The sequence below is a fragment of the Falco naumanni genome, chromosome 3, assembly GCF_017639655.2.
Source record: "Falco naumanni isolate bFalNau1 chromosome 3, bFalNau1.pat, whole genome shotgun sequence".
NCBI lineage: Eukaryota > Metazoa > Chordata > Aves > Falconiformes > Falconidae > Falco > Falco naumanni.
This window is the reverse complement of record NC_054056.1, coordinates 17,161,376-17,174,471: the sequence shown is the minus strand read 5'-3', so window position 1 is coordinate 17,174,471 and position 13,096 is coordinate 17,161,376. Positions and strand designations below refer to the sequence as shown.

General features: G+C 52.3%; 1 protein-coding gene across 4 annotated transcripts in view; it reads left to right on the top strand.

Moving 5' to 3' along the window:
- AGRN (agrin) overlaps window positions 1–13,096 on the top strand; it is a 128,802-nt gene that overhangs the window by 6,767 nt on the left and 108,939 nt on the right. For all 4 annotated transcript variants that reach the window (XM_040587627.1, XM_040587626.1, XM_040587625.1 and 1 more), the window contains exon 2: window positions 1,974–2,235. In XM_040587627.1, coding sequence (XP_040443561.1) covers window positions 1,974–2,235 — 262 coding nt within the window. The remainder of the gene's footprint in view (window positions 1–1,973; window positions 2,236–13,096) is intronic.

The window sequence follows — 13,096 nt, the reverse complement described above, 5'->3', positions numbered from 1 at the left end:
GCAAAGAGGTCCAAGGAGACTGCTCTAGCACTGCTGGCAGTGGGATGGGGAGAGTGGGGCTAACTCTTGTGGCCAGGACTTGTTTTTCTTCCTGAAGTTTGGATAAGTAAAGGAAAATGGGCTCCTCCTGCCAAATCCTCCACATTTTTTAGCAAATCCAGCCTGCTAAGGCAAAGGTTTTCTTTAGTCTTTGTAGTAACGTAAGTTACCTTTGACACTTCTACATGGAATATTATCTGCTCTGCCTTTTGTCTTCCCAAGGTACCAGTGGCTTTTCAGAGCCAGAAAATTCCCTTCTTCCATTCACCCAACCCGCCTGCCTCCTCCTGCCTCTGTTTTAAGGCTCCTGTGCTCCTGTTCAGAGCCTCCCCCACGGATGGACAGTGCTTGTTGTGCAGTCCTCCCCAGTTAGGACCTTCCAGCCATTAATGTTCCCTTCAAGGTGTTTTTTTATTCAGATGTGTTTTCTTCTCCCTTGGTGCATTTCACCACTGAGATTTTTGTTGCGAGTCAGGATATCTCTGGGAGAGCTGTACCAGCTGGAGTGTCACCCTGAATGATGCTGCCTGGGAGTGGCAGGGGGGTTCCTCTGGCCAGGCTGACACTTGCATGCTGCCCTTGATAGGGCTTGAATTGTGTCCCTCACCCTGTGTCTGCAGATGATGGGGTCCCAGCTCGTCTATGTAGAAAGGGTCAGTGGTAGGCGAGTTGGATCTCGCTTCTGTCCCAGCATCTAGTCCAGAATCTCCTGCTATGAATTTGAATTCTTTATTAGTAATGGGCAGGACTGAGTCAGTTCTGAATATTTTTTTTAATATAAATGACTTTCCTGGCTGAGTCTCTTCCAGCTTCCCCTGGCTAAGTGCGGTGTCCCTTGTTGGAGAGCAGCATTCCCAGCCATAACCAGGTGGCAACTGGAATGGCTGTTGTGGGTGTAAAGGTTAGAACAATATTGGAGGGAAGAAGTCGATTAGCTCATCCTCAGTCTCACTGGTTGCATACAGCAGGGGCAAAACAGCAGCAGAGGCTTCTCCTACTGCCGGGGAACTCTCGAGCAGCCTTCCTGGTCCGAGCTGAGCTGCCTCGCTGAGGCTGCGGGATCTGCTCATCCCTTCTCCCACCCCTGCTCTGCTGTCCCGGGAGAGCCCCCACCTTGCTGGCCCTGCCGGGCTCCCCCGCACCATGCGGGGGGCTGGTCGCTGGGTCTCCGAGTAGCAGCCGTGCCTGCTGGTGGCTCTCCAGTGTCCGCTGAGAAGCGGCAGCTTATCTGGAGCTATTGTTCTTGCCCGAACAAAGGAAAGGGGCATTTCTGCCGCCGCCAGCCCCTTTGTGCCGGGGCTTGCTGGGTGTTTGCACTTGGGGTGGGGAAGGCGAGCCCTCCCCAGTCAGTGATGAGACGAAGGAGGTGGGCTGCTCTGGTTCGTGGGCCTCCAGGGAGGCTAGTCAAGGTGGCTGGCTGTAGGGTTTGGTGTGGGGCATCCCCACAGCAGCGACTGGGCCGGTGGCACGCTTGGTAGCAGCTCTGGGCACAGCTGAAGGCAAATCCTGGGTATCGGCACCGAGGGCAGCGTGTCCCAGTGCAAAGGGGAGAGGTGTGCCCTGGGGGACAAGAGGTCTCTGTCCCTCGTTGGAGAACCTGCCTGGCCGAGGGGCCCCTTGTGACACGAGTCTTGTCCCCCTTTGCTCCCCACGAGGCTGTGTGGGGACAGGGCCAGCAGTGCCAAGTGCCTGGGCTGGAGAGCTGGGAGCAGCTTTGGCAGAAAGAGTAGTACGTGCTTTTGTCTTGGTTGCCCACACATTTTGTACTTTTAGAAGGGTGTCTAATGAAATTAGCTCTGCTGGAAGGCTTTGCCAGCCTGTGAACCCCTCCTGTGCATCTTGTGACAACATGATAAAATCTAGCCAGGCCAGAAAGTGCCAACTGTCTGTGGCTGTGAAGTGGTCTCACATGTTCTTTCTTCCTCTTGTTCAAGGTGAGAGTCTGGCGTTATCTGAAAGGCAAAGACATCGTCACTCACGAGATCCTCTTGGATGGTGGGAACAAAGTGGTTATCGGTGGCTTCGGGGACCCATTAATCTGTGACAATCAAGTCTCGACTGGGGACACGCGGATTTTCTTCGTCAACCCTGCCCCGCAGTACATGTGGCCAGCACACCGCAATGAGCTGATGCTGAACTCCAGCCTCATGCGGATAACGCTGCGCAACCTGGAGGAGGTGGAGCACTGCGTGGAAGGTGAGGCTGGAGTGTGGGTGCCTGGCTTTCCCTGGGGTGCTCTGGGCATGCAGATGCAGTAGCAGCCAAGCCCTGGCTCTGTTGGCCACCTTGTGCTCTTAGCTTGTAAACGATTGATTGACAAACGATCTCGCTGGTGATGAGACTGATCAGTCCTGCTGCTACATCTGTCTAGGGCAGGGTCCTACTGCTCTGTGGACTCACTTGTCATGAGGACAGTGCCTGGCGTTGACCTGGTTATCAGAGGCAGTGGTTGCAACCAAGGTATAGCCAAGAAAAGTTGTTTTGTATTATCTTCGCTCCAGATTTGATGCAGGTTCTCAGTCCTCTGTGCAATGAGTCCAGTGTGGTTGGGAGCATCCCCGCTGCAAGTCCTGTCCTGCCACAAGTCTGTGGCAAGCACTTACCAGGGAATTTAGACTCCTCACACCTGAGTTAGATTTATTGTATCCCCCCCTCCCATGGATTTAGAGCTAGTAAGTTAATGGGTTAATCCTGTGGTGAAGGCATGTCCCTCATGGTGGTCACCCCTAGCTTCTTTGCTTGCCAAGTCAGCCTTGCGGAGTCCTGAGAAGCCAGCTGAGTTCTGCATGGGGGTAAAGCTTGCTTCTCCAGGGTATAACTAAGTCAGAACCAAGCTGAGCCCAAGCAGTTGGGTGATTTCTGGGGATATGAGGCATGCTTCTGAACTGTTGTGGTGAAGCCCTGTATCCCTCGTACATTAACCTCTCTGGAACCTTTGTGTCTGCTCCCGAAAGAGCTCAGATGAGGTGAGTTGACTTGTAGCTGTCTGTGGGACAACGTGAGGAGTGCTGACGTGGCCATGGCAAAGAGGATGGCCGAGTTACTAGTGCTGCTGTGGGTGTAACAACATAGCTGTTGGGAAGAGCTGAGGGGGAGACAGCCCATATGTGCTCTCTTTAATAGTGTCTTAGACCTCCAGGTGTGGAGATGTGCCTCCATGGAGAGCAGAGCTGGAGAGACTTGCTTCTACTTGTTGCCCCACCACCTTGAAAACGTTTCTGTAACAACCCATTCTTTGGCTTCTCTCTTCCCCACTTTATGCTTGTCCTGTGTTCCAGCCAAGAGCTCGAAGCTCATGGGGGAATGTGGTGCCCCAAAAGCCCTTTGCTGGGATCTGAGTGTGTCCTGAGAGCAGATGAGTAAACAAGGGAAGGAATGCAGGAATTCTGTGCAGGCAACAAATAAACATGCGGATCAGCTCCCTCCTCCCCTTGGATGTGCAGAGGGGAGGCCATAACCCCTTTTTCCAGCTGTGAATGCTGACAGAGGTAAATGACCGAGCTCTCTGTCTGGGAGGCTGGGAGAGAGCTAGTTCAGCAGAGCAGCTCACAAGAAGTGCCTGTCTCAAGTGGGTTCTGTAAGGCATTTTTTTTAGGAGTTTTTTTTACCTGAATACATACGTATCTGTATATATCTCATATTGCACTTGGAATGTATCAGTCCTGCTCCTTCCTTGTACCTAGTGGAGAGGGAGGGGGGAGAAAGAATGTGTGTGTGGTGGTTTTTTTTTTTGTTAAACCTGAGCAAACATTAGGAAGAATTTTGACTTGATTTGCTGTGTTCTTTGGCATGCTTATTTTGCACGCAGTGGGTGTGAGCTGGGGTGGCTGAGCTGGGTGGTTCCCATTTGTGGGGAAGGATTTTGTCCCTTAAGGCCCCTGGGAGATGAGGGGAGGTCTAGTTTTCCTTCTAATACTATAGATTCGATGTAGAATTGGGACCCTTTCATTCCTGCTTTTGCCTTTAGTGGGGGAAAATTCAAAACTGTTTGTGTAGTGGTGTGTCGGGGCTGGCTGCGCTGGAGCTGGGCTGGGACCTGTTGCAGCTGGGGACACATTCTAGCCGTGGACAGCTCTTTTTGCAGCAGGCTGGGGTGGTGATGGGACGGTCATTCCCAGCATTGCTATATCCTGCAACAGTACTGGTGTCTTGGTCCCAGGAGGGGAGAGGTGCGAAGTGCCTGCGTGCACTGGGCTGTAGCTGGATGTGTCTGTCTATAAGCATGCCCTGTGATGTGCTATCATGGAAAGATTTGCTTGGTGTGGCTCCCATGCTGTTGTGCAAGGGAGTTGAAGGCACTAAAGCTGTGCATGTCTAAACTCTCCTTTACCAGGCACTTAACTTGCAGGTCCGTATAGCTATAGGTGGGTTTATCTTTCCTCCTTGCTGTGTTAACCTTTCCTGATGTGTGCCAGGTAGCAGGTGATTCTTTCTGGGACTCCTCTCTTCTCTGAAGATTGTTTGCTGCACAGCTTGCATCCTTTAGCGAAGTAGACCCCTCTTCCTGAAGGCTCACTGGGATGCTGTCAGCATGCGGAGCAGGGGCTGGGGAGGGCTGGAAAACAGCCCACAGGCAACTCGCCAGGTGCAGTGGACCTGATTTCTCCAAACTGGTGGAGACCCATCCGGACTGCGTGTTGCTGAGAAATTACAAAACCAAGGCAACCTTGAGTTACCAGTGTCTCGAGGAGGTCAAAAGGTGTTGCCTGGGGGAGATGCAGTGATTCTTATTTTGGCATCCAGCTGGCTTGTCAGCTGTTTCCCTTGCCTTGATAAACCCACCTTTCTTGTCATATCCAGTGCACTTGCTTTTCTTCTTCCCACATCTCGGAAGCCTGGTTGTTATGTGAGTATCCTGTGTGCTGTGTGCTACCAGGTTTGCTGTAGATAGCATGGAACAAATTGACCGCCAAAACCTCCGTTTCCCTCGAGCCCTACCCAAAGCTCAGGCCTCTCCTGAGGTCTGTGAAAGTCCCTTTCAGCTCACCCAGGGCAGCTGCCTGCTGGCTTCTGGGAAGCCATGCAAACCCAGGCATGAGAACCTGCTTCTGCCACCCTGGGAACCATTGCTGAGCTCTGAGCCTGAGAATTTAGTTCCAGGACTTGTTACCCATCAGCTCCCCACAGGAGGGTTCAAAGCAAAGTTGCCCAGAACACTGCTCTTTGCTGCACTTTGAGTTTAAAAACAAACCTTTGAGTGCTTTTGCAGAAAGAATTGGAAGAATGGTGGCACCTGAGTGGAAAAACATTGACGTTTTGAGTATCTTCATCTCCTGTCACTCCAGCTTGGAAAAATCCTAGACATTAAAATCTTGTCTAAGAGGGAAGTTCAAACCAGGGCATCTCTGTGAAACAGCTCCGATTTAGAGTAAAAAAATGTGTGTTTTGATTACACTTAATTGTGGTAAAAATGTTTTGACCAGCTGTAGTCAAAATGAAAGACTTCAGTTAAGCTCTGCAAACTGGCTTCTGCACTGAGGGTGCGTTTTGGTGCTGAAAGGCTGAGGAGCAGCTCTGGGGCTTGTGCGGGAGGCTGGGGCACAGGCTTGGACTGGGTCCCTGGGTGAAGAAGGACATTTGCTCTGGTGCCTCCGTGGCAGAATGCACGGAAGGGGAGCTGGCCCTGAGCAGCAGGAGGTGCTGCATAGTGCTGGGGGTGGATTTCCTCTTGTTCTTCAAGACATCTGGATGCGGCTTTCTGGGGAAAGAATTAGCCTGATGAGCCACAGCCTTGCTGTATTTGTGCTGTGGATGCTGGTACTGCATGGGGAGGGCTGGAGTCACTGTCCAGGTGTTAGAGCTTCCCAAGGCACAGCGCTGGCCGGCTCCGTGCTAAGGTGCAGTGCTTTCCTCCCCTTGCTCTCCCCTGACAGCACCATCAAGCGCGCTCTTCTGGAGTTCAGCACCGACTAATCCCTGAGAGATTGTTCCCCTGTTTGTGTCTCATGTTTCACTTTGATCGCAACTGTACTTGAAGAAAATAAAGAATTTTTTGTGTGTGTGTATAGTGTGGGAGGGGCTGTGTGACTCCATACTGAGCTGTCTGGGTGGAAGGAAGTTCAGATTAAACCCTTGTTAGGGCCTTGGTTAATGAGAACCCAGAGCTCCTCTTAAATAGTGCCTTGCTTGTGGCACAATTTGCATTAGCGCTGGGGCAATTGCCCCAGCCGAGACTGCTTGGCTAGCTTTGGAGATGTGTGTGGACTTTGAACCTTCGGGGGAGAAGCCATGTATGTTGGCTTCACAAGTATGGTGTGTGGTGAAACCTGTTGGCATTGGGTACAGTCAGTACACGCTGTTGCAACAGGTCCTGCTACTGGCTTGAGACCCTCATCCCAGAGCAGCGCATCCAGCACATCTTCAAGAAACTCTTGCTCTGTGCTTTAACTAATGCAGTGTCACCGCAGCTTTTCGTGTGACATGGTAAATAGGGCCTATGAACCACGTTAGGGGGGTGGTTAAGCCTTTTGGTAAGGATGGATGTGCCTGCATCAGGGGCCGAGCGTGGGCAATCTCTGCCTCCCCGATGGGCATCATCCCAGCAGTGAGAGCAAGGCTGAGGACTGACCCACGATGTGCACCTGTAGCAGCTGTCTCGAACCCTTTCTGGACCGCCTGCTGGCTGCTGAGAGTGCTGTGCTCCTGCTTCCACGGGGCTCCTCCGTAGCTCCCCTGCTGCCTGCTCCAGCCCTGCTGTGGGCCTGGGGCTGCTCCCTCTGGGTGGGCAGCGAGGTGGGGACGTGTTGCGCTGGGATGGTCACCTTTGGTGCTGTGTGTCACCCAGCCTAGCAGCTGGGGGGGGGGGGCAACATGTTGTCTTGGGGTGCTGCTGTAAGGACAGCACAGAGGCCTTTGAAACTCTTTTCCATATAGATGCCTGTAATTAAGCTAGCTGCTCTGGCTTGTCTTCAACGTGCGGTGTGCTGCAGATGCTCCATATGTTTAAAAATGTCACTTAGCTCTTAGTGAAATTCTGATTCTAGCCAGTCCAGAACTCTCCTCTGACTTTTTCATCTCTGTGGCAACCCTGTTAATTACTCCTGTGGAAGAACTGCATCCACCCGGCAGCCTTGGTTCTCCCATGTTTTCTCCCATGTCGTCTTGGGAGTGGGACTGCTTTGAAAGCATTTCCCTTTGAGTTCCACTGTCCATTCTGTTTTGTCTTCTGCCTGTTCACTTTTATTCTGTCCTCTTTCTTTTCAGGTCTCTGCCTCCATGGAACTGAGACGTTTTGTTCTTGTAAACCAGCCCATGCAAAATTTTCTTTTCAGACTCCTTACAGAGACTGTAAGGCATGCATAGTGGGCTCCTCTCAGCAAGGAAATTGCTGGCATGGGTTTGTGTTAGGTGATTTGGGCTGTGGTCACTTCCCATGCTCTGGTCTCTGCAGCCCTTTTCCACCCCTGCAACTATTTCTTTTTAATCCATCCCTGGCATTTCATTGTGCCTCAGAGCAGGCGAGGGAGGGGGCAGGAAGAGGGTTAGTGTGTGGGTTTCTTCTTAAAGAAGGTTTTTCTTTCCTTCCCTCCCCTTCTTGGATCTGTTTTGAATTGAAGATAATGGGAACAGCATCAACACCTCTGTCTCGGGAGGGTGAGAGAGTTAGCCAGCAGCTCTAAGATGTAGTAAACTGAGAGGAGAGAATCCACGGCTGAGCACTCCTGGGGACCCCTTCCCACCTCCCCATCCAGGCACTGGGGCAGCACAGCTGGCTGCTGGGGCTGGAGCAGTTCTCCTCACAGGGCTGCTATGTCAGGCTGGGCTGGGCACGGCAGGGATGTGCTGATGGAGGAGGTGATGGAGGAGGTGCTGGTGCTTCGGGGCGATGGAGCCGGGTACCGTGGGTGATGCTGCAGAAGCCCGCCTGCCCTGTCCGCAGCCCTGGCCCTGCTGCGCTGGCTGGAGCAGTGTTTGCAGCAGGCGCTCCCGCAGCTAGCGTGGGGGGCCCTGTGCGTGGGCCAAGCCTAAGGGTCTGTTTCCTCCCTGCCTTGCATGGTAGTAATGCAAAACATCCCATGGGTTTATGGCAGTAGCTAAGAGAGTAGATTTGTTTAGCAAATTCCTATGGAATTTTAATCTGGTGTGGGAGGCTACTGGTCTGGGAAGGCTTCTTTGGCCCCACTTCCCACTCTGGCACATCCTGCTGCATTTCTCTATGGGATCGGCTAGGGCTTCTCGGTCAGCAGCACAGACGGTGTATCTCTTGGCGGTGCTGGCTGTGCAGTTATGACAAGTGCTGGGCCCCGGCCATGTGCTCTTGGTTCTGCTTTTCCTTTGTTTGCTCCACTAATAACTTGGAGGGGGACCATGGCTTGCCGTCTGCCATGGTACGGAGGGGGAGCTGCTGCTGGGGGCTCTGGCAATCTTTGCACATCCTTCTGCCATGTGTTTTCCTCTTGAACTGCTGGATACTGATCAGCGCTGGTCTGGGGCTGGTATGTTACCTCTTGACTGGTGGGAATGTGCAAGGAAGCAGCATTCTCCCGGTTTCATCCTTTTTGTACAGACATGGGGTAGAAGGGTGGAAAAGGTAGTATGAGTTCCTGTTGGCCCTGGTCAGAAACATTTCCATGTCCCACGCTCAGTCCTTGGCAGCCTCCTTTGGGTGCTTCCCGCTGCAGGATGCTTGTGCAGCACCAGCCTTGCTCAGGGGACTTGTCAAGAGCTGTGTTGCAGTGATCCCAGGCAGGGGGTTGCTGCAGGGAGCTCCTCCGCAGGCATGTGAAACCTTTGGTGGTGGTGCTGGGGGTGGCAGAAGAGGAAATCCCGCTGCGGGGGTGACAGGGAGTGGGTGCCAGTGATGCTTCCTACTGGCAGGCATCACTGTTCCTGTTGACAAGGCTGGCTCTGAATCTCTCCCTCTGAGCATCTCCTAAACTGAATGCCTGCAGATCTCTGACTCTAGCATCTCCTTCATCCTCTTTGCATCTCCTGGCTTTGCAGAACTGTTTTTGACCGGTTATCAAGGAGTCCACACGTGGCAGGACTTGAGTGCAGCTTTTCTGTCTCCTTGCCTCTCTCTGACATCCCCCCCACCCCATCCTGGAGCCATCATGTAAAACGGGGAGCTGCGTCCCTCCCTTCTTCCTCCAGCTGGGTGAGAGGTCAGGGGCCTGTTCTCTACACCTGGGCCCACACCGCTTTAGCTCACGTACGGAGGTCAGCACTGCTGGTGCCGCAGGCTGTGGCACCAGGCTTTGCGGGCAGCCTGTGCGGTGTGAACTGTTACATACTGGTTTTGGTCACAGCGTCACCAGGCCACAAATCTGTAACTTTAACAAGAGGTGTTGCTGTGCTGTAACTGCTTCTGTCCAAACCTTCCCTGTCACTTGCTTCCCCGTCTGCTCTGTATCTCTTTGCACAGCATCAAACATGGGAGGGAGCAGTCAGCCCTGTCACACTGTATGTGCTGGAAGTGTAAATTAAATGTACAGGTGTGGCTGCTTGCAGAGTGCAGCCAGACAGTCACATGTATGAATTTAGATTGTTTTAATGCTGTAACCAATTTGCAGCCACCTAGGACAGAGTGGCTCTGCCTTTCTGGCAGGGGCAGATCTCAACTCTCTGTTTCTCTGTGCTGCAAATCGCTGGCTCCTGTGGCCCGAGGTGGGCAGAGCTCTCCCTTTGGTGCAGCCAGGGTTTGTGCTGTTGGTTGTGGACTCTCTCCAGCCCAGGGCTGGGGCGTATGGGCACGCAGGTCAGCAGCAGGGATACGAGGGAAATAGCTTAGTACTCATCTGACTTCCAGATAAAGCCCGGGAGCTGGGCTCTGCTGGTGGGCAGGACAGAGCTGACCTGCCCCAGCCTTTGGGCTGTGCTGCGCCGTGGCGAGGCGATGGGCAGCACCAGACGGACCAGCCTTTGCCCGCGAGCCCAGGGGCATCTGCCTGTCAGAGCTGCCAGGCGTCTGCTGGAACTGCCGGCACCCGCCTGGGCTTGCTCTGTGCTAATTCTTACCCGAGAGTGGGGCTTGGGTCTGTTTATCTTATTAAACACTCCGCAAAGATCCTGCATTCCTTTGGGATGACTTCCAGGAGCAGGAGAGCTCTTTGATGTGCTGTGGCCAGGGTGGGGACGGAGCAGCCCTGTGCCCCTGGACAGGATGGATAGCCTCCTCTCCCCGATGGGCTGGGGGGGGGGAGGTAAACAGTGCTCTGCAGGCTGCTCCCTCCTTACAAAAGCCATTCTAGCCATGCCTTTTTCTTTTTTTTCCTCTTTAAAAAACTGCTTCTCTTCCCACATTTTCAGCTCCTTGAAATCTTTTTCTTTGATTAGCAAAGGAAATGGGACTCTAGTGCTTTCAATAATTCATACTCAATTTGGCTAATTTCAGTCTGGCTGCAGCACAAGACTACAAAGTAAGAAAGAATGTGTGAGGTTTCAAACCACTCTTTCTTATTTCCTTCTAATTTTTTACTCCCCTGGCTCTTCTGTGTCCAGCAGCCACATCAGTCTCCGTTAATCTTCCCACACTCGGCGGTGGCAAGTGGAACAGGGTGGCTGGTGGTGGAGCGGCACCGGCTGGGCTGTGTCCCTGGTGCTGCCTCAAGCCCCTGGGAATTGCTGGTCTTGCTCAGCTTGCCCTCGCCTACCTGGTATCTCATCCGCTTTCTCGTGTTGCTGGTTGCTTTATGAATGATCTCTATCACCGCCACAGCTGAGGCCTTGAGCTGACCAGTATCTCTGTGAGCTCTTGTGCCTTGGCCAGATCCCAGCGCTGTTAATTCCCCTTGCCTCCTTAGGTCCGTATTGCGGCTTCACCCGACAGCCGCTTTCTCTGCTCAGTAAAATGTAGTCCCCGTTTGCATCGTCTTGTGCTGACACACAGCTGCTTTGTCCCATCCCGGAGGCAGTGTCAGGCAGCAGAGATCTTGTGGCTCACGCAGGAGCCTGCTGGTAAAATGTGTTTTGCAACAAAACCTGCTGTAACCGGGTCTTTAAGCGGCTGGGGGAGCGGGAGCAGTGCTGGTGTTTGCTGCAGAGGGGAGCCTGTGTATGTCATTCGTAGAGTAACTAGGCAGTGGATTTTCCTCCTCAAGTTGAGGCCACATGGATTTAGCTGGATTTCTTGGGTTTAGTGGATTTCTGCCCTGAAAGAGGACCAGCACATCTACTCACTGTTCATAAGCTAGAGATGCTCTTTCACAGCTGGGCTTTGCTTGTAGCCTGGTTCTGTAGTTTGCTTATTCCATTATCTTTTCTCGGGCTGTCTTTTTGGGAGAAGAAAAGCAGGTTAAAATGGCTCTGCAGCCCCTCTCCAGATTCAGGAGACAAACTATAACATCTTCCATGACAGGCTGCCTCTTCCTATCCTTTTTTTTTTTTTTTTTTTTTTTTTTCCCTGCATAGCAGTGGATGTTGGAAGAGAACTGCACGCTCCCAGAGGATGTTGTGTCATCTTGATGGGCTGTAAGTGCATCTTCTGTCTAATATTAGACCACTGTGCTCTCTGTCTTGCAGGGATACTAATTAGCTTAAGTGAACTGGAGGACTGGCTGTGCCTTGGCATCTGTGATTTGTGGGTGATACTTGGTTAAAACACAGGGAACGGGGAAAGGCTGAGGGAGCTTTTGCTGATCTCTCTGCTTCCAAACGCACTGCCTCTCTTTGGGTATTTAGTCCTCACTTCCATGGTTCAGGTGAGCGGGGCTGGTCAGGCATGGAGACCAGCTTGCAACCCTTTTCAGACGTGCAGGGGTTGGAATTGGCCTCATCTAAACCGCTGTCTCCTGGGGAGAGAGGGAAGTGCAGAGGCTCAGAATTTGTTGGAGAATGGTGTAAAGCCGTTATCTTTTCCTTAAAGGCTTTAAAGCAATTTGCCCACGTTAACAAGCCATTTAATTCCCTAGGTGCTGTCTGCATTTCTGCAGACTGAGACAGGTACAGTAAGTAAGCAGCAATACGGTCCAGTCCCAGTTTGCAGAGCAAGTCTGTGACCGAGCAGGGGATGGGACTCAGGACTCCTAACTCGGTGGGCTGCTCATGGCTGCCAGCAGTAGAAGGGGAAAGCTCAGGATAACTGATTACCCACCTGCTAGGTTGTACCTAGGCTTGTTCTCTTCTCTGCAGTGTAAAATCCTAGCATCCTTGCTGGTCTGGAAGGGTAGGCAAATAGAAGAGGCACTGAAATTGCTCTTTAGCTGAGGAGAGCACAGCTGGAGCTAGCTCGTGTCTTCCTTCTAGCATAAATGCCACCAGTGAAATTTATCCATTCCTCTGAAATATAGCTGCAGGCTGGAAGGACACCTCCTGCTGCACAACCCAAAGGCCAGGAGGGATGATCAGAGTTGATTTGTAACAGCTTGCCCCTGGTGTGTGTGCTCCATGTGGTGTTGAACTCAACCCCCCATTCTGAGGCTAACTTCATGTTCTGAAAACTAGTCTTTAAACTTCTTCCCAGCCTGTTGTGTTGTGGCAATGTTTGGTGGAGGATTGTAGCCAAAGCCTTTAGCCTGGCTGGGCATGTGTTAGCTCCTACCCAAACAGAAACTGCCAGGTGCTTGGTGTCGGTAACCAAAGGGTTGAGTGAGTTGTGGTCTTCCAGCACTTGCAGTACTTCTGAACCCCAAAACTGCAGAAGAAAAAAGTCACTGGAGGGCGGAGGATGGAAAATCAACCAATACATTGCTTGCCAGCTCTGATTTGGCTGCCAAATTTTGATTGCCTTGGCTCTGAAGCTGTTCTCCTTGGCCAAGAAGCACCATGTCTCACTCTGTTTCTGGGAAAAAAAACACAACAGTGCTCTGGGGGCCTTGGGTCAGTTCAGGCCTTCAAATGCTTCTGTAAAATCAAGGAATATCTGCGTTATAAAGGAAGCATCAGCCTCAAAGAAGCGGTGGTGAGGGTGTAAAAGTGATCTGGTGGTGAGGGTGTAAAAGTGATCTGGATGAATCATCTGACTGCACCGGGCGGGCTGGATCCTGGCTTCCCACCTCAGACAGGACAGCCCCAAGCAGACAGACCTTCCTGATCCCTGTGGCCTGGGAAGCAGCTGGCAGCGATGGGCACAGGCACAAAAAAAGCCAGTTGACCAGCAAAAGCCAGTTGACCAGCTGGA